At 31.3% G+C, this 22437-nt stretch overlaps 2 protein-coding genes across 8 annotated transcripts in view; one reads left to right on the top strand and one right to left on the bottom strand.

Moving 5' to 3' along the window:
• The window catches only part of LOC105208526 (myosin-G heavy chain), a 71082-nt gene extending 56813 nt beyond the window's left edge, over window positions 1-14269 (top strand). For 4 of the 7 annotated variants that reach the window (XM_054226876.1, XM_054226874.1, XM_054226875.1 and 1 more), the window contains 2 exons: window positions 15-166; window positions 2727-3595. In XM_054226876.1, coding sequence (XP_054082851.1) covers window positions 15-166; window positions 2727-3224 — 650 coding nt within the window. In that variant the 3' untranslated portion in view covers window positions 3225-3595. Of the gene's footprint in view, window positions 1-14; window positions 167-2726; window positions 3599-14137 lie in introns of those variants that run through there. The other 3 variants (XM_054226872.1, XM_029037928.2, XM_054226873.1) reach the window with 2 other exon arrangements.
• Dh31_1 (diuretic hormone class 2) overlaps window positions 14060-22437 on the bottom strand; it is a 42146-nt gene continuing 33768 nt past the window's right edge. Inside the window, exons 2-4 of the mRNA XM_011178413.2 lie at window positions 18955-19094; window positions 16815-16925; window positions 14060-14374 (exon numbers count right to left, since the gene is read on the bottom strand). Coding sequence (XP_011176715.2) covers window positions 14239-14374; window positions 16815-16925; window positions 18955-19052 — 345 coding nt within the window. The 5' untranslated portion in view covers window positions 19053-19094 and the 3' untranslated portion in view covers window positions 14060-14238. The remainder of the gene's footprint in view (window positions 14375-16814; window positions 16926-18954; window positions 19095-22437) is intronic.

Below are 22437 nucleotides of genomic sequence, written 5' to 3'. Positions count from 1 at the left end.
TCGCTTATTCGCAGTATCGCGTCTATCAGCGAAATCTACAAATCTTATGGGCACCGTGACGCGTCCACGTCCGCAACCAATCGCCGGCACACCACCACCAGATCCAAATGAGAAATGCGACACGAAGATAATCCAGCAAACCTGCAGCCTATTTGGATTAGATTTGGTGAGTCCTCAGTCCTATCTCTTTCAATCCAACGTTTCTCGCTTATCACCTTACATATCCTTTTTATTATTTCACTTATCGCACGGATGTATGAATGCTAACAAAAGTTGGTTTTGGTAGTGGGGTAGAGAAATTGTTGTAACACGTGTGCTTGTTGTATCCGACTGGATTAGCACGTTTGAACTTTTTCGAAACTAAACTTTCATTTGCTTACATGTACAAATCTTCTTTTTCTGATGGAGTGTTTTCTTCTTCGAAAAGGGTACTTTACGATACGCATAAATCAAATATCGGGAGATCTTTATAAAATTCAAAGATTATTTGAGGCTTGACGGGTTTAAGATTGGGAGCCGCGCCTGGTGACATACATTAGGCGTCTACGTCTTTTTCACTTATTTCGTATTGTTGTTGTTATAGCCACCGCATATTATCTTTAAATAATATTTGGGAAGGCTGAGGATAGAAATCCAGATCAATTCATGTTACATAAATCCGATTTTCAAGTAAACAGACCACTGTGTTAAGCATTGCCTCCTGTTTATCTTCCTACAAACTCTGTAAAGTAAGAACTGAAAATAGAAAGCATAAAAAGTGTATTTCGTATTGGGTTCTGTCTGAAACCCTTGTTCATCAAGAGAACGTCGCATATTCATTTACCTTGGTTATGTGGTTCTTCTTCTTCTTTATTGGCGTAGACACCGCTTAAGTGGTTACAGCAGATTTTATAACAGCGCGCCATTCATCTCTCCTTTTTGCTGTTTGGTGCTACTTGGAAATCAAAAGTGCAGCCAGGTCCACCTGGTCTTTCCAACGCAGTTGAGGTCTTCCCCTTACTCTGCTTCCATCAGCTGGTACCACAAATCTTTCGCAAAACCTTTCTCTTTCGAAAACTCCTACTGTCGCCTCATCGTCACATCGCCCACGCTTCGGCACCAGAAAGTAGTATGGAGAGTATCAGGGACTTATAGAGTTTGGTTTTTGTTAGTTAAGAGATGGTTTTACTTTTCAATTGCCTACTCAATCCATAGTAGCACCCGTTTCTACATTATGTGGTTCTTACTTGCAATATTTTCCACAGAAATTCAAAATGAATTCCGTAAAAATTTAGAACCAAATGAGTGGACAATCGGATTGACTGTCTTTCGATCCATATGCTCTTATATCTGTGAGGCACAAACAAATCTTTCGAAACTAATTGAAATCTAGAATGAATGGGAAATAAGGAACAGAAAGTCGAAGAAAAATCCTTAGAAACTAATTTAAATCCATAAAGATTAGAGAATTAGAAATAGTACATTTCAGTAGTCAGTTTGGAGGATACTTTCTCAGCAGTTCACCAGAAGTTTATGCCTTAGATATAGTTATTATTGTAATCAAATCCTTCTTAACCTAAAACAACTTTCATTTCTTATTTTGGGGTTTTGATAGTTATTATTTATATGTCCATCCATATTTTGAACCCTCACCAATATTTAACTGGAATTTATGTGGTGTATTAACTCCATGAGTAGATAAATCTATTCAAAAAATTATAAATTCTTGCTATTTTCTTCAAATGCTTCGAAGTATTCGAACTTGTACTCTTTAAGTCTTTCGCGAATTCTACCAGTCGTTTTGAAGTTCAGGAATGTCGCAAAAGTATTCTAAAAAGTTTGAATATTCGAAAATTTTAAATAAAGTATCTTGTCGAACAATTTTCCTCTTAACTATATTATTGATTTAATATTGATTTTTATTTTTATGGTTTCTTATAGGGGTTTATAGGGGTTTCTTTCTTAATAATATCCTTACATGAAGTATCATTCAATTCGCGCTGAAATGTAGGCAACACTAACTTTTTAAATTACGTTGCATACATTTTGGCGCGGAAGAAATTTTGTAAAAAAATAGAAAAACATGTCTCATTGCACTAATATTTTATATTTAAACTAAAAAGAATAAATTTAAGAAATTTCTAACGCTACAGATTAACATGTGAAGAAATGTTGCCTATTTTATTTTACCGCTATTCGTAAGCTATTTTTAATAAGTATTGGTTTTTGGATACTCACTTCACTAACATCTTCTTCACTTTCACTTCCACCAACTATAGTACACTGTGATGTGTGCGTGACTTTTCAACTTACGTCAACTAATTCGAAGCCATTTAATTTTGCCCATTTTTTAATTTCAAAGCACTGATTTTTATCTCTTTCATCCCACACACAACATACTAGCCACTAACCATTGCAAGTCATAAACCACTAATCGCCTGTCCATGCGCCTTACTAACATTTAGTTTGCGCTTCCTTCCTTCCGCACGTCTCCTACACACTCGTAGCTTTCATTTAACCATTCACTGATTCCCATTATGAGTCGCAATAAATTTGTTTTCCTCGGCATTGGACATACTTCATCATTCATTGTTTGTCAAATGCCTTTCAATTGAATTCTTTTCTTATCTCTATACTGCCTTTGTGCGACGCTGTCACACTGTCTTCTCAAACTCTTACCCGTAATGCCGCTAATGTCGCTGTTGTTGACGTCATTGCTGCCGATGTCCATTCTTGTGCTTGTGTAGGAACGTCCACCGCCCGTGCCACCGTCACGCGGCTACACCATCGCTGGCAGTCTGAAGCTGTGCTATCCGCAGAGTCGCATCATGAAAATGAATTTCCCCGAGGATCCACCCATCGTTAATCCGGCCGAACAACAGTTGCAGCAACAGTTGAAGAAGGGTGAAGCCGTCAGCGTTGTGGGCGCATCGACGTGTCGCGGACACTTGATTGTCGAGCACAAGGGTCAGAGTTATCACGTACCGTTTCAGTATATGGAGTTGTTGCGTCCGTCGTTGCCAGCTGGTAATGTTGTTGGTGGAGTTGTCTCCAATAATCCAAATAATGCTGCTGGTGTTAAAAACAACAACAATACCAACAATATGGCTAATAAAAATAGCAGCAGCACTGGCAATTTGACTAACAATTGCAGTGCCAATAACAATGTTGGTGTAAATAACGGTAATAGCGGTAACACTAACAACAACAATGCCAACAACACCTCGGCAGCTGTCAAAATCTGAAGGGGCGGCGCGACGCAGTGAAGTGCGCGCAAATTGACGTGTGCGACAGGTGGTGCAGCTGTGACCACCAAAACAAATCATAACGGCTTCCGCGGCTATGGAATTTCGTTGTGCGCGCAGCAGTGCATATCCGTTGTTGAGCCTACGCGGCAGCAATATCATAAATTTCCATTTTTTTTTTCGTTTTAACACACAAAGACTGTAAATATATTTTGTAAAATCGTTTACTGGCGTCTATACGGATGTGCAACAGACGTACATATATACGTAGAAATTAAGTTGAAAGAGCGAGTTAAGCGTAATATTATATTACATATTGTTAATAAAATAAAAATAAATAAGAAATATTAAATAAAATTAAAACTAAAATTTATTCAAATTAAATAAAAAAAATAAAATAAAATAAAATAAAATAAAATAAAATAAAATAAAATAAAATAAAATAAAATAAAATAAAATAAAATAAAATAAAATAAAATAAAATAAAATAAAATAAAATAAAATGAAATACAATAAAATAAAATAAAATAAAATACAATAAAATAAAATAAAATAAAATAAAATGAAATAAAGTAAAGTAAAGTAAAGTAAAGTAAAATAAAATAAAATAAAATAAAATAAAATAAAATAAAATAAAATAAAATAAAATAAAATAAAATAAAATAAAATAAAATAAAATAAAATAAAATAAAATAAAATAAAATAAAATAAAATAAAATAAAATAAAATAAAATAAAATAAAATAAAATGAAATAAAATAAAATAAAATAAAATAAAATAAAATAAAAAAATAAAAAAAAATAAAAAAATAAAATAAAATAAAAAAATTAAATAAAATAACATAAAATAAAATAACATAAAATAAAATAAAATAAAATAAAATAAAATAAATTAAAATAAAATAAAATAAAATATAACAAAATAAAATAAAATAAAATAAAAAATAAAGAAATAAAGAAATAAAATAAAATAAAAATTGACGGGCATTTTACAATTTTAACAAATTAACTACCCCCTAATGAAAATAAATTATTAAGACAAATATTGGTAAAATATTCTTAAAAATTTATTTTAAATAAATTAAAATTAAGTAATATTAATTAGTAATGAAAACGAAATGAACAAAAATTCAAATCAAATTAAGGCAAACTATAATACAAAAATGTTTTAATTAATAAAGTACTGATGATAATTATTTAAATAAAAAAATACTAATTAAATGAAAATCTAATATTATATGACATACTAAATAAAATGGAATTATTTATATTAATTTATGAATATTATAAATGCAGCTTTATGAAGTAATCCAACTGAAGGGCTTATAAATTCTACAAACATAATAATACAAGAAATATGAAATAAATAAAAAAACACATACAAAATAAATTTATATTCTGGTTTTGCATAAATATATAAAGAAAAACAAGACACAAGTGCATTATTCTTCGAAGTAATTAAGATACTAAATTCGAATTCAAATAAGTTAAAATATAATAATTTCTAAAAAGCCTTTATTAGAATAAAAAAGTATTGGAATGCAATAAAAAGAAATTCAAAAAGAATTGTAATATAATTAAGAACAACAAAAATATAATGTTTAAATAAATACAAATATAATAAGTTTAAATTAATTTGTGTGAAGTTATAAAATAAGAAATGATAAATTTATAAATACCATAAAATGCCATAAATAATAATAAATATAATTGAAAGCGATTGCAAAAAAAAACATGAATAATATGATATAATTCATAATTTATATAATTTTATGTTTATTATTATTTAATATAATTTATTGCATAAACATATTATAATATATTGTATTAAATTATATTAAATAATTATAATCTTACCATAAAGTAAATAAATATTATAAAATTAAATATAAATTAATACATGAAAATATAACGGGTTTTTCTCAATAAAATATTATAATATTATTAAAATTACAAAAATTCCACTTGTCTTGACAGAAATTAATTTTAATCGCATAACGAGTGAATACGTGTTATAGTTACTTATATTATACATGAAATGCACTATACAATAATACACAAAAGTATTTATGAATCATATTAATAAATAAGAATTAACACGCTACACTAAACTAAGTATTACAATAAATATAAAATTATATATGAATACACACATGCATATAGCAGATAGTCTTTAGTAGCATTCAACCTTAAAGTGCCAATCTTCTCACTAAGATCTTCAAATATTAAAAAAAAAATCAATTTACGCAACAACTTATGAAATTTTAGTTGTATAATACTACTTAAGTTACTCGGATTCAAATATAAGTATATTTAGTACATATCTAGTACTCGTGTTGTATAAATCACTTATGCACCATAAGCACAGTACCCAGTTGCATTTAAACAACAATAAGAAAGTAGTTTTTAATATTTTAAATGCTTCCTACATAATATTTAAATGTCATTCCCCCCAAAAAACCGCGTAATTTACATAAATATCGATTAATGCAATAATCACGTTAGATTAAAGTATTGTTAGAGGAAGTAGAGAATTCGCACAACATTTGAAAATGTACAAACACACATACAAATGCAAATTAATTAAAATACGTACATACAAACATATCTACAAGTATTGTTGTCAGCTAACATGACAAGCAATAAATGTTCGAAAGTGCAACTTTTGTATTAATAATAAGCAAATAAGTTTATACAAACCGATATTAATTATTAATTGCAATAAACAGAAATATTTTTTAGTAAAAAAAAAAGAAAATTTTTATTTAAAGGTTTTAAAGAAATTGCAGGTTATATATGTAGATACTAGGCAATATATAACATTATATTTATTTACAACTTTGCTTCCGCCTTTTTTTTTGTAAATTTAAGGCTTTTTTGTATAAAAATGGTTACAACAAGTAAGGAAAGGCTAAGTGCAACCGAACATTTTATACTCTCGCAATTTATTGAAGAAATTTTATTAAGATAACAAACAAATTAACCTATAAATTCGGCATAAAGTTTAATAGAATAACGAAAATCGTCATATATAGTATATGAGGGCTGAGGTAATTCCTGAACCGATTTCATTCATTTTCACCAGCAAGGTACACTATATCCAAGATTATACGCTCAATTAATTTGGCTAAAATGTCTCACATATTAACCAATACATATATGCGGAATAAAGCCCTACGTATTTTTGAAAAACCTATAATTAGATGTATGGGAGCTAGGATATGTTATGACACGATTTTAATAATTTTTGGAACAGAGACACACTTTTAGAAGATTTTCCTCTAAATTACATTAAATTATCTGGGAGCTTTACCCATATTTCGGTTAAAATTTATCCTTAGGCGCTGAGTTCAACATGTGGACTTGAAAATTTATAGTCCGTTTTCGACAATTTTTTCACAAGTGAAGCCAGAGATGATATGCACTATTTGTGTAAAGTTTTATTCCGCTATCTTCATTGGTTCCTTATGTTTATATTATAAAGTGAAGGAATAAGATGGAATTCAAAATTGAGTTATAAGGAATGTAGTCGTGGTTGTGAACCGATTTCGCCCATTTTTTATCCGTGTTATCAGGGTGTAAAGAAAATATTATAAACCGAATTTCATTGAAATCTGTCGAGTACTTCCTGAGTTATGGTTTTTGACCCATAAGTGGGCGATTCCACGCCCATTTTCCATTTTGTAAAAAAATCTGAGTGCAGCTTTAATGTTTCTGACGATTTTCGTTTGTGAGTTAACCCACTTTTAGTCAATTTCAACCTAACCTTTGTATGGGAGGTGGGCGTGGTGGATTATCCGATTTCATCCATTTTCATGGTGTGTGGTGGTGTACGTAAGAGAACAGACTGCAGAAAGTTTGGTTTATATAGCTTTATTGGTTTGCGAGTTATATACAAATAACATATTTGTGGGCGGGGCTACGCCCACTTCCCCAAAAAAATTAAACCCAAATATGCTCCTTCCTAGTGCGATCCTTTATTCCAAATTTTACTTCTATAACTTTATTTATGGCTTAGTTATGACACTTTATGTGTTTTTGGTTTTCGCCATTTTGTGGGCGTGACAATGGTGTGATTTGTGCCAAGTTTCGTCAAGATATCTTAATTTTTACTCAAGTTACAGCTTGTACAGACGGACAGACGGACGGACGGACAGACATCTGGATTTCAAATCTACTCGTCACCCTCATCACGTTGGTATATATCGTCGCTAGCTACTACTTTTTACCATCTTTCTGGCAGCATGCGTATTCCGTGACGAAAGAACTCCTCATCTTTCGAGTCGATTCAAGTATCAATCCAATTTTTGATTTCTTCATAAGAACTGAAGTGCACGTTAGCTAGACCGTGTGCCATCGATCGGAACAAGTGGTAGTCAGATGGAACAACGCATGGAGAATACGGTTTTGACCACCTTTGCGACGTGAGGCCGAGCATTGTCATGCTGGAGAATGACTTTATCGTGTCTTTCCTCGTACTGTGGCCGTTTTTCTTTTAGTGTTCGGCTCAAACTCATCAATTGCGTTCGGTATCGATCTCTTGTGTTCAGTCGAATAATGCTTCCTTGAAAATTTTATCCCTTCCACCACCATACCGGTCTTTGACTTTATAATCACCATTCTTAAAACGTTGAAATAGTTCAGTTGATAATAAGTTAGGGATGCAAACAGATCTCTACAAATATTTTGTTGGGTTAATCGACCCGTGCTTGACCCTAGAGACATCTATTGGAAATCGGCGGAAGCAAAATTGTGGACCAATACTTAATAAATTCTGATAATTATTGAATAAAACTGTATTATAATCCTTAAAAAATTGTAACATATCAACTCTAAAAACCTATATCTATATCATAATTCTTATCTCTTAAGTCTCTGACTCACGCATTATATTTTCTCGAATAGTTTTCTCTCCGAGCCCCAATTTTCAATATTTAAACCTTAAGGTCATATTACGGAAACCAAGTTCTTTAGTGTTTTTTTCCAGGTATCGCAAATCTTTATAATCAAATATTTTCTACATATAAATCGATATTTTCGGTAAATAGTGAGCTATAGGCCTTCATATTCGTTAATTGGGGGCTTTACCCTTAGCTTGACCTATCTAGACTTCGTCGTAATCTCTTTAAAGTCATTGAAAAAAGTCAAAAAAAGGAGTCAGCCAAAGGGGTCAGCAAAGTGAAAGTACCGCGTCCATCAGCTCTGTTGTGATATTAAGTTTTCTTAAAGCGACATGATTTTATGGTATTCTGTGATAATAGGAGAGGGCACTATAGACCTTAGGTCGCGTTCCTTAACTCTTAATCTAATTTAAAGTCGTCTTGATGATACTTTATCGAATTAACAACTCCTATAAATTTCACTATACTTCTATTTTTATAATTTTTGTGACATATATCCCGGAGTGTTTCTCTTGACAATAAACAGTTGTTGAGTTCTAAATTCCCATTAATGAATAGTATTGCTACAAAAGCAACCAACATTTTGAAACATCAACTATTTATTTCAATATTCAAATGCAACAAAAGAGCTCTTAAATTACACACCTGTGATAGCCTTCCATGACGTATCCACAAATATTTTTATGCATTTATATCCATAACCACATCAACAAATGTATGCATGTGCAAAGGTGCAATAATTTGTTTGCATTAGCCTGTATTTGGCAATCTGTGTTAATGCTAAAAGGATAAAGATGTTCAATTAATTTCGTTAATTAATTGCGGCAGACCAAACAACAAAATGCCAATAAAGCCCTAAATGCAGACACCTGTGGGCCGGCAGCGTAGACAAATATAAATATAAATTAATTTAAGTGGGCAGCGCGTTAAATTTTGGTGTTGAAAATCGGACCGGAGTGAGAGTAGACATGAGAAAAAGTTATACGAGTAAGTGATATCAATCAGTCCAGTAGTACTATACATATAAGGCTGCCAATGAGCACACAGCTTTTTTGGAAGCATCTAGCGAGTGGTCAGACATCGGGAGTTTAATTAATAATTTTGTACTTACCTTTTCGAATTTAGTCGGTAAATTTTTATTAATTTTTTTTTTTTGGAATTAATTAACCAATTTGTAATTATTACGACATAAAAAATCCGTCAAATTTTTTTGAACAAACGAGTTCCTAGTTTTTCTAATCCATTCCAGCCGTAAGCGAAAACCCTCATAACCATAAGCACATCAATGAGTCTATGATAGATCGCAGTATACTGCTTAGACGTCCCAGAGCTCAGTCGTCTTCCGAGTTTGTAACACTGTTATCTTGAAAGATCGAACTATGAAACATTTATTTTCTCAAATTGTGTTGCCTGCTATTTATTTTTTGCAAGATTTTGTCGTCCTCTTTAAAAACTACCCATGCGTCTAAATCTTCTTCTTCTAAGTAATGTTGTAATTATATCGAAAATTATATTAAGCAGTTCTGTATAATTTTACGTTATGGTTGTCATTTCTTTTATGTAACGAAGACAACTTTAATATTATTTTCTGGCATCTTGAATCATGACCTTCGGAGTGTGTTCTAATTTATCAGCGGATCTTCTTGTAAATTGAATAAGTTATTTAAAAACAATATAGATTTATTTATATATATATATCTTACTAGAGTTTCCAAATATATACATTAATTGTAGAATTAGGGGATTTTACATTGGTATATCAACAATAGATTTTCAATTGAGATTATTGGACTGGAATAGGTTTTATATAGGGATTATTGTTGGGCCATAATATCTTGCTGAATGAAATGAGCTATTTGAAAAATTTATAATATATGAAGGCTCAAAAAATATAATAATTTCACATAAGTAGCAGGGATACCTCATATTAAAAAATATTTAATCAAATAGAATCCCACTAGAAATACAATGTGGTATCATATTTTAAATTTTTTAAAATTTAGTATTAGCAAGAATCGATCCGCTTGATTTACCAAAATTGCACTGGTTATATGAAAGAAACGTTGTATAGAGTTACCACTTTCTTTTATTTTTTATACTCTCGCAACAAAAGTTGCTAAGAGAATATTATAGTTTTGTTCACATAACGGTTGTTTGTAAGTCATAAAACTAAAAGAGTTTGATATAGGGTTATATATATCAAAATGATCAGGATGACGAGACGAGTTGAAATCCGGATGTCAGTCTGTCCGTCTGTCCGTGCAACGGATAACTTGAGTACTCGTAAAAATTGAGATATCTTAACGAAACTTAGAACAGGTTTCTTTCGCAAATGGTCAAAATCGAACCACTGCCACGCCCACAAAATGCAAAAACCTATGGAGTGTCATAACTAAGCCATAAATAATGTTATAAAAGTAAAATTTGGAATAAAGGAACGTACTAGGAAGGGGCATATTTGGATGTAATTTTTTTGGGGAAGTGGGCGTGGCCCTCGGTTATTTGTATATATCTCTCAAACCAATGAAGCTATATAAACCAATCTCTCTGCAGTCGGTTCTCCTACGTACCATGAAAATAGTTGAAATCGGATAATAACCACGCCCACCTCCCATACAAAGGTTAGGTTGAAAATTACTAAAAGTGGGTTAACTCACTAATGAAAAACGTCAGAAACACTAATTTTACAGAAGAAATAGCAGAAGGAAGCAGCACTCAGATTTTTTTACAAAATGGAAAATGGGCGTGGCATCGTCCACTTATGAGTCAAAAACCATATCTCAGGAACTACTCGACCGATTCGAATGAAATTCGGTATATAATATTTGCGTTACACCCTGATAAGATGGATAAATCGGTTCACAACCACGACTACTTTCCTTACAACTCAATTTTGAATTTCATCTTATTCCTTCACTTTATCATGTATACTTAAGGAACATATGAAGATAGCGGAATAAAACTTTACACAAATAGTGCATATCATTTCTGGCTTCACTTGTGAAAAAAATGTTGAAAACGGACTATAACTTTTCAAAGCCCCAGATATCGAACATGTTGAACTCAGCGCCTAAGGGTAAATTTTAAACGAAAATATGGGTAACTCTTAGATAATTTAATGTAATTCAGAGGAAATTATTTTCTTCTAATAGTGTGTCTCTGTTCCAAAAATTATTAAAATCGGGTCACAACATCTCCTAGCTCCCCTATACATAATTATAGGTTTTTCAAAAATTCGTTTGGCTTTATTAGTGAAATCGGTTCAGGAATTACCTCAGCCCTCATATCTATATATGACGATTTTCGTTATTCTATTAAACTTTATGCCGAATTTATGGGTAAATTTGTGCGTTATCTTGATAAAATTTCTTCAATAAATTGCGAGAGTATAAAATGCTCGGTTACACCCGAACTTAGGCTTTCCTTACTTGTCTTTTCTTTCAAGTTTATTTAATCAAAAGTTAGAATCGGAAATCATACCTTTCACGTTCTTTGTCCAAACTTTTTGCCTAGGGTTGCCATCTCTAATAATAATATTCAATACAAGGTTGCCATATTTTTTTTTTCAAATAAAAAAATGATTTCAGTAAGCCCCACTTACCCTTAATTTTTATTTGCTCCAAAGAATCACATCCAAATTTAGTTCAGTTATTTTCACTACGTAACTTTTTTTTATTATTTTAAAGGCTAAGAAAGTACTTGCTCGAACTACTTGAATTGTGGAATTGCCACTTTTGTATGCTTTGTTAATTTTGTGCCATGACATTCTATAATACAATGGGTATGTATGGGTATGTATATACCATTGTTTAAGAAAATTGTAGTGAATATTTAATATTGATTTAAATTAGAAGTATACGCAAATATTTCTTATGATGTGTATGTGTATAATAACGGTTATTCAAGCACTGCTTGATTGTGATACCTGCTTTCAACTACTCACCAGACACTTCCTTTTGACTTTCATGACTTTCTTGGGTTTCAAATTTTGATTTGATAATTCTGATAATATTTGAGATGAGTTTCTGTTGTGTGTGATTGCACGTGTCTATATATGTATGTTTGTTTTTGTGACAATGTGCCTATTATGCCGTTTGTCTTTATATTACCGTTATATATTTATGATTATTAAATTCGAATTTCGAAAGTAATTAACATTAAAATTAATGCATTAACACTTGATTACCAAGAGAGCTATACAAATGGTGGCAGAGAGTGAAAGAGATGGGGAGAGTTAGAAAAAGAGATGAGGAGAGTGAGAGAAAGAGATGGGAAGAGTGATAGAAAGAGATGAGGAGAGTGAGAGACAGAGATGGGGAGAGTGAGAGGCAGAGATGGGGAGAATTAGAAAAAGAGATGGGGAGAGTGAGAAGCAGAGATGGGGAGAGTTAAAAAAAGAGATGGGGAGAATTAGGAAAAGAGATGGGGAGAGTGAGAGACAGAGATAGGGAGTGTTAGAAAAAGAGATGGGGAGAGTGAGAGGCAGAGATGGGGAGAGTTAGAGAAAGAGATGGGGAGAGTTAGAGACAGAGATGGGGAGAGTTGGGAAAAGAGATGGGAAAAGAGATGGGAAAAGAGATGGGAAAAGAGATGGGAAAAGAGATGAGGAGAGTGAGAGGCAGAGATGGGGAGAGTGAGAGACAGAGATGGGGGAAAGTTAGGAAAAGAGTAGGGGAGAGTTAGAAAAAGAGATGGGAAGACTGAGAGAGAGAGATGGGTAGGGTGAGAGAGATATGGGGATAACGCGAGTGATATTGCAAGGCGCAGTTAGAGACAGCATTTTGAGAGTTTGTATGCAGCCAGACACACAGATCTATGGCAGATAAATATCTACACATATTTATTTAATACTATTTGAATAAAAAATATATAATCACACCTCAAAAGGAATTCTAATTTCAAATACGCTTTGTTTATTGGTTTTCTCAGTACAATTTATTTTTTATTTTGCTCATAACTGTTTCACATCGTATGTATGTATTTAATTCGTCACTCTTTATATATATTATACAAGTAAGTAAGTACATATACATATATATATATTTCGTTTCATTTGAATCAAGTTTTTTTCATTGTTATTAATAAATATGTTTTTGTTGGTAAGTTGTATGTTTGTGTTATAATACAGTTAATATAATTTTTGCGAAATTTTACTAAAATTCTTAGCTTCTCTCGGGGGCCTTAATGTGTGTGGGTGTGTGTGAAAGTTTTTCATTTGTTGGTGGCTTCGGTGGCTTTGATGGTGTTGTTTTTGTGTTATGCTCCGACTTGTTGTGCTTCTTGTTTGTGTTTGTATGTATGCTCTTAACCTACATACCTACTTAAAGATTTTTTTCTCAAATAATTTCCATTAAATACTGTTTGTAATTTGTTTTTATTTTACAAGTGTTTTTGTCTACTTTTTGTTTTTTTTTTTTGTTCTCACTTTCACTACTAGTTTTTCGCTAAAATATTTTGTTGCATTTTTGATAGCAATTTGTGCACACACTGTCTTATAAGCTAGAGAAAATGCCAACATCGATCGTTTCGTTTCACTTTATTTTTGCAAATTTTAAAACTTTTGGAGCAACAATTGTTTTTTTGTTTTTTTTTTTAGAGAATATACATATGTTGTTTTTGTTTTTGCAAATATTATATTTTTTATTTTGTGTTCAACACGCATAGTTTTTTTTATTAATTTTACTATATTTAATATTTATTTATTTATAATAAATACAATAAATTGAAGCTAAATATTTTTCACATTTTCTTCTTTTTCTTCTTCTCATCATAAATATAAATATGTTTGTTTGTATATATGTGATTACTGTGTGTTGTAAATAAATACTTATGTTTTGTTTTTGTACTAAATACATTTACATACATATATATTGAGGGTAATAAAAAATAGTCACTTTACTTTAGGATGCAACATGCGCTTTAGCACAGTAATTTCTTTGTTTATTTATTTATTTGTATGTATGTATATATATGCGGTTTGTTTATGTATTTAATAATCAACAAATTCTTATAGAGTTCTCTAATAAATCCGGCATAAATTCAGAAATTTTCAAATCAGGAAGTTTTCATTTGCATTTGCATTCAAACGCTTGCTTGCTTGCTGCGTGGGGCAATTTAGACCTCGGTTTCCGATCGTCGCCTCCTGCCTGGACCACCGGGGAAGTTGGCAGCAGCCAAGCCCATGCGATGTTTCGCCTCTTGTGTGCCCGAATAGCCACGCGCCAAGCCGAAGTCGACAGTGCGTTTAGAGCTGTTGAAAATGTAGATAGAAAATAGTGATTTTTTAGAAGAGGAGATCGTATAGGTATTTTTCTATCTCCTAAAAAAAAAAAATAAAATAAAATCGAATACAACTAAATACTTATTTCTCTTTCTATTAAGAATATTCAATTTTAGGTTAAGGTAGTTCAGAATAAAACCCTCTTCCATTTCTCCAGGCTACTAACTGAGTATATTTCCTCTGCGTTAACAATATCATGTGATTTATAATTAATGCCCCTTTCTCACTATATTTTCCAACAATTATTAGGGAACTCCTCTTCTCCCTCAGTACGATCAGTACGATCTTTCATAAAAATTCTAACTGGTCCCTTTCTTAACTGCTTGGAAGAGGAGGTAGAATCTTAACAACATTTCCGTTTGGAATACCTCACTCGTGCGAGATCTAGGAATTTCGGGCATCCTCGCGAATTAACGGATGGAATGAACTAAAAAAGCTCTGCAGTTTTGTAGTAATTTGTAGGCATTTTGTCGATTCTTAAATTAAAGTGAGGGGCTTAAGTTTTTTTGGCATCACAAAGGACTGTCCTTAATAGTCTAAATGTATTTCCTTCTTGGGAAACAGCCTTCGTACCTAACCTAACCTAGGTGTCTACTGGTATTTGTTTGGAAAATATCTTCCTTCCGCTTTTTTTTGGAATTTCGTGGCTATGTATAAAGCGCTACAGAGCTCGTATTTGGCAATACTATATGTACATCTTTGAAAGGTCTTGACATAACCTACAAAACGACGCTATGCATGAATAGCTTGGATATATTATAGACGTATAAACATGGAACAGAATTTACCAACGGAAAGGGTGTAGTGTTCCACCAGGAGAACGCCAGACCACTCACTTCATTGATGACTCGTCAGAAGCTACGGGAGCTCGGATGGGAAATTTTATGGCATCCACCATATAGCCCGGACATAGCGCCAAATTATTACCATCAGTTCCTGTCCATGGCGAACGCCTTTGGTAGTGTAAAGTTGAACTCCACAGAGACTTGTGAAAAGTGGCGGTTCGAGTTCTTCGCAAATAAGGAAGGGGCTTCTACGAGGGGGATATTATGAAGTTGCTGTCTAGATGGAAACAGATTATCGAACGAAACGGCGCATATTTGAACTAAACCCGATCACTGTAACACTTTTTATAAAGCATTGAATAAAGAACAAAAAAGGGAAGGGAGATATTTGCCAAACCCAATATTTTGACCCAATCTTGCAATATTGAAAACTTAAAAAAAAATTATTCTTTTTCTAAAATAATTATCAGTTATTCTTGGTCAGTTCAATAAGTGGTGTGATTGCAAACCCTAAAAAAATGTAGCATACATCTAGGCTGGCAGCAGTTATTCATTCATATCGAAGACAAAAAATTATAAATAATTTAAAGATCTTTATTGAAATACATGAATATATTAAATCATATTTCTAAAAACCTCAAAGCTTTTTTTAAAGTCCTACTGACATCATTATATTTTATTGCAGTCAATATTGCTTTGAAGATTTGAATTTTGATGACAAAAATTATTGAAAAATTTTTCATAAAAGCTAGGAGCAATACCGCAAGGTACTTTAAAAATTATATAGATTAAAGTAGAAGAAGAAGTAGAGAAGAAGAAGTACTAAGCAGTGTTCCTTTTATAAAGACAAATACTCCTATAAAAGTACATCAGCTGTCCATAGCTTGATATACTTCTGAAGAGCTCTGTTTACCTTCTTTTGTAGCTTAATTTGCTCCCTTTATATACTACAATAGCTATCGAATATGCAGGTTAATTTAATAGATATCGTAAATGATGTGCGACTTCGATAAAAGTACCCCGCAATAAATCGTTGCCTACATTTACGATTACAACGAATATTTTTCAAGAATAATATATCGGAATAAGAGCAAGAGAGACTTCCTCCACAACCAATGTGTATTAAATTTTAAAATAAATAAAAAAACGTTCTACCTAACCCCAATGTTGGTTACAACCCTACATCCTTTCGCCGACATCCTGCCTTCCTGTTGACAATGCCAAATCAGTTTAATGTATTCAAAGTTCATTGTTTACAAAACTAATTTTGGTCACATCCGTTCATAATTTGGGTAACTAAATCACAGCAATTATATACTCGTAAATAGGTTATAATTAGCCACAAATGTTATGAGCCCTTTGCGGCGCGACCTTTAAACTGACACCACTAAACTATCAGCTCATTTAATGCCGTTAAGTGACATTTTGCCGGTTGCTGATAGTAAATTAAAAGCATATAAATCTAAACATTTATAGTCTGCAAGTTAAACTGGACACAACGCCTACACAATTTCAATAATACACCCAAACATTTGCTTATATAAATGCTCAAACGCCTAACGCCTACACAATTCATACTGAAATCATTGTTAGTTTAAAGTTTCTTCGTGCTTTTTATTACTCACTTTTCCAGATCGTTGCGTGCTCTCATTATAGTTTGTCCGAAACGGGCCATTAGCTCCATTAATATGTCGTCGGGTACCTCCTCCAGCTCGTTGTAGTAGCCGCCGCCTTGACTGTTTTGTGTGCGAATATGTGTTTAAACGTGTGTTTCGTGTAGTTTGTGCCACCATAAGGATTTATGTTTACATTGCGTTTTACGTTTTGTTGCGTTGTTAAGTGTATTGGAAAATAAGAAAATCTTCTATTAGTATCTTAAACCCATATTTATTTATGACTTGTCAGTATACAGTGTGCGGTATATACACGCAAAATACAACCCACTTAATGTGTTTTTAATTCTAGTGATTTGATTAAAATATATAAAATAAGGTTGATTGAGAATTAATATGGAAAGTGTATGAATACGAAAAGCTTCTACATCAAAGCAGTTTGAATGGATTTAAATATTAATCGGTTTTAAATTGGCTGAAAATTCGGTGAACTGCATTTCATTATGTTTAACACTGAATATCGAGTTAAATCGCTACTTTGGAGGTACCATAAAAGCTAAAAATATATAAAAGCTTTTTATGACAGAAAAGTATTTAGGAGCTTGACATTTTCTTTCAAGTGTTAAACGTACTCAACATACTCGGCTACGATGCACGATTTTCAAAATAACCTTCGCAAAATTTATATTCTTCAGCTTTAAGTGTGCTTTCGACCAGAGCTTTCACCAAAACATAAACTTCCAAACCCTACTCTTAGCTATATATCACTCAGGTGTTTAAAGAAACATCCGTTTCACATCGGGATGTAAAAAGAACACTTTTGTTAACACTAATAAACTAAGATCAAAATTTATTTTGGGGTAATTTGTATTTTAAATTTTGTTTAGCATCTTTGAGTGTGCTTTCGACTAGAGCTTTTACCAAACCCGAAGCTTTCATATTCAACCCTCCATTTTATACTAGTTAATCTATGTACTTAGATTTTCGTACATATTTTGACGTTTGTAGTCTAAAAATCTCTACTCGGTTGAAAATATTCAGTTACCGATTTGTTCGAGCCATTTGAGTATTTAAGAAAATAGTACTAGAGAGTTGAAGTAATAACCTTAGTAGGAGCTCTACTTTTTAAGAACCTAGTACTGCTTGACGTTGTTATTGTAGTAAAAAGCAAAGTCTATATAGTCCCCCTAGTTCTCTAAATTAGTATATTTGCTGTCACCAAAGAAGTAGTCAGTGTATGGAGTAGATCTCTATGGATCTGCGGATCTCTCTATGGTTCTATGGATCTCACCTGGTAATTTTTATGAGTAATTAATGGAAAACCTAACCTCAGTTGGTTTTTACGAGAAGAAGGGATCCGTTCTTCTAATAGTCGGGTCTACATAGAAGATACGAAGCCGGTTATATATTCAACCTAGAACCAGTAACTTGACATTCCTCGAAATTAATTAGGGAGGAATCTCTACCAGGACATTAACATTAAGGAAAGGGATATATCCTAGCAGAAAGCTGTAGATTTGCTTCCATTGCTGAGCATAGTGAATTAATGACTCCACACTGGAGCTGATGGGTTCTATTCCGGTAGAAATAATATTTGATAATATAAGAATCCTTTATCTAACTTCAAATCCTTCTCAGACTTGAAAAATATTTACTTCTTTTAGAGACTAGGCTTATAGTGAGCATTCTTTCAGTTGTGGATTAGTATTTCCACAATATTGTCTCAATTTCCGCAAGTAATTAAGTTTTTCTTAAGTGTAGATTGGTAGAGGTAGAGGCGACAACAACTTTCAGTATTTTAAGAACAACTCGCTATCACCAACAATATACTGCCAATTCAGCACTGTGTGGGCCTCAAACTAAGCTTGTAAAACTTGCACAGGCCACACTAATAACATGATTATGCAAATTAGTATACAATTTAAATGACACCTGAGCACATGCTTTCAACTGTCCAACGAAGTGCTGCCAAATTCTCAACTGAGCTTAGTTGGTCTTACTGAAATAAAGCGTTGCTGCTGCAGCACACGCAATGATAATACAAAATTTAACTGAAGCTTTTCGCATTCACATTAAAAAATCATTCAAGAAAATAGCAGTAAATGTTTATGTAAGTGTGTGTGGATGTCTTAAAAGCTGAAATAGCTACAACTACCTGGGAAATGGTGCTGCTTCCGACGTTGACAGACACAGCGCCAAGCAAATGGCGACAAAAGCCAAGGACCAACAGAATACCTTGTTTGACATCATTGCGTTTGGTTTTGTTGTTGTTTTCACGTAGAAGGGTTGACGCTGCAAAAGAGAAAGAAGAAGTTAATAATAAGAGAGAAATTATGTAAATTCGGCTATTAAATAACGTTTCAACTTAATAAGTAAGCTAGGCTTAAGTGGAAATGAGCCAAAATTGTAAGAAATTTTTTAAATTTATTTTTTTCTTAAAAATATATATTTTTAAACAACGTGCTTTGTATGTATGCCTGCATTTAACTGCAATTTTTTCCACACCTTAACAGTAGCTATCAACATGATTCTATTACTTTGCGCATTATAATTCAATCACGATAAAGCAATCAAAATAAATTAACTCAGCAGACACAGCATAATTTTAAAGGGACAACCGTTTCAGTGGTTAGATGTGGGTGCTGTCAGCAATCAATGTGGGAAAGTGCTAATTTAGAGCAATCAATAAATTATATTTGCATGTGAATGTGTGTGTGTGAGCTGCGTGAATATAAAAATTTACATGTGTTGCGTGGAATATAAAATAATTGATATTCTGTAGGGTATACATATATGTCTTACATATGCAGATTATCATAGATGACTGGCTGCGTCTACCTTGAAAATAGACGTTGCATATTTTATTGAATTATTGTAGCCAACATTGAACAATATTTTTGACTTGTTGCAAAAAATTTAAACGCCATTTACATACAGCAAAAAATACCTATTTCTCTAAGAAGACACTGTTAAAATTAATCATAGATTTATTGTACAAGAACTGGACCAAGCAAACACCAACCAAACAACCATGATGCTTATGATTATGGTTATTAAACTCAAAAAACTTAAACCAAGTTTTTAAAAAACATAATTTTTATGAAAGGTTGCCAGATTTTAATAAATTTAAGTTGAACAGAATTAACATCATAAAGCTAATAATAGAATATGGGTATCAAACTAAGGAGGTTTAGTAGAACTTACAGTTGAGTATATTTTTATGAAAGGCTGCCACTTAATAAATATAAAATATATGAATTTTTGCAATATTTAATCAAGATAAATAGGTTTGGTAAAGATTTCTGCTTGAAATATTATTGAATAGAGTTGTCAACTGTATCTAATATTTTTATTTATTTAAATTGAAAATCGTATTTATCATATTTAATTAAAATATTAAATTAACTTTCATTTAAAACGATGTTTGTTGAGATAATTTGAGTAGGGTTGCCAAACTATTTAAAATATTTTTTGTTTAATTAAATCGAAACTTTTAATGTTAAATTAATTTTCATAAAAAAAAATATTTCTAAGATATTTTTGAATAGGGTTGCCAAACTTTAAGGACATTTTTATATAATTAATTTGAAAATCAGATTAATTGTATTCAATTTAAATGTGAAATTAATTTTCATAAAAAAAATATTTCTGAGATATTTTTGAATAGGGTTGCCAATGGTTTATACTTACAACTTACAGTTGATAATATTTTTCTCCAATAAATCCAATAAATTTCGAAAATATTGGAATTTTTACAATATTTAATAAAAGTTAATTGGTTGAAATAATATTTCTGTTTGATTTATTTGCCAATAGGGTTGCCAACTGTATGAAATATCTTTTTGTAATTGAATTGAAAATCATACTTAATTAATGTATTAAATTAACTTTCATTTAAAAAGATGTTTGTTGAGACAATTTGAGTAGGGTTGCCAAACTATCTGATTTTTATTATATTTATTTATTTAATGAAATTAAAAAACCACATTTATTGTATTCAATTTAAATGTGAAATTAATTTTCATTTCAAAAAAAATATTTCTGAGATTTTTTCTAAATAGGGTTGCCAAACTATCTGAATTTTTTTTATATAATGAAATTGAAAATCACATTTATTGTATTCAATTTAAATTTGTATACAAAAATATGTTTTCTGAGATATTTTTGAATAGGGTTGCCAAATTTTCTGAACATTTTTTATATAATTAAATTGAAAATCAGATTAATTGTATTCAATTAAAATGTGAAATTAATTTTCATATTAAAAAAATATTTCTGAGATTTTTTCTAAATAGGGTTGCCAAACTATCTGAAATTTTTTTATATAATTAAATTGAAAATCACATATATTGTATTCAATTAAAATGTGAAATTAATTTTCATATTAAAAAAAATATTTCTGAGAATTGAAAATCTAATTAGTTATATTCAATTTAAACGTTAAATTAATTTCGATATAAAAATATGTTTTCTGAGATATACTTCAATAGGGTTGCCAATGGTTTATAATAATTTTATTTAATTAAATTTATGAACATATTTAATTTTATATTAAAAAAAGTGTGAAACTAATTTCTATCAAGAAAGATGTTTGTTTGTGGTATTTTTGAGTAGGGTTGCCAATGGTTTAAAATATTTTTATTTTAAAAAATTGATGAACATAGAGTAAAACTTCCATAACTCGAACGTCTATAACTCGAAATTCTCTATAAACCGATGTCTTGATTTGGCAATAGATGTCAAATTTCATACATATTACCTGCCGTAACTCGAAAGTCTCTCTAACTCGAAGTTTTTTTGTGGATTATGGTGATTCGAGTTATGGAAGTTCCACTGTATTTAAATTTATATTTAAAAAAGTGTTAAAATAATTTTTATCAAGAAAAATTTTTATTTGAGATATTTTTGAGTAGGGTTGCCAACTGTTTGAAATTAGTTTATTTAAATATATTGAAACCATATTCCAATTTATATTCAATTAAAATACTAAATTAATTTTGTTGTAGATATATGAGGTTTTGAAGCATTATCGAGTAGGGTTGCCAACTTTTTAAATATTTTTTTAATGTATTTCATAGTATAAATTCATTTGCTTAATATTGACGACATCAAAATAATAAATGATAACAAAAGGCATTTTTTCCAAAATGATTATTTATTCCCTGTTTCAAACAATGAATAACTAAGATAATATAAATAAATGAGTTACAAATATTCAAAAATCTGCTGTAAAAAAATAATGTTTAGAAAAGTAATGCAATTTTTACAATCCTGATTTTTCATAAATCAGTATTTTCGAAAAAATATTTCCCCAAAAAAAATTTAATTTTCAACCGAAACGTATAATGAAACTTAATTTGCATTTTCCTAGAATTAATGCCTCACTAATTGTGTGCCCAAAATCTATATGACTTACCACGCACACAAATTCCAATCAAATGAATGTGTGCATCGAATTTTGATAATTCAACGCACACATTTGCATACAAAATGCAGCTTGCCTGCTTTGGAATAACTCACTCACAGCATTTGTTTGCCAACAAAAATATGCACCCCTCACCACTGTTGCATTTTTCGTTGTACGCTAAACTATTTATGCCATACAATATTTAATGGTGCAGCAAAATGTTGCAAA

Source organism: Zeugodacus cucurbitae, chromosome 3 (genome assembly GCF_028554725.1).
Source record: "Zeugodacus cucurbitae isolate PBARC_wt_2022May chromosome 3, idZeuCucr1.2, whole genome shotgun sequence".
Classification (NCBI taxonomy): Eukaryota; Metazoa; Arthropoda; class Insecta; order Diptera; family Tephritidae; genus Zeugodacus; species Zeugodacus cucurbitae.
Note: the sequence above shows the minus strand (reverse complement) of the source record. Positions and strands in the feature narration are given on the sequence as shown.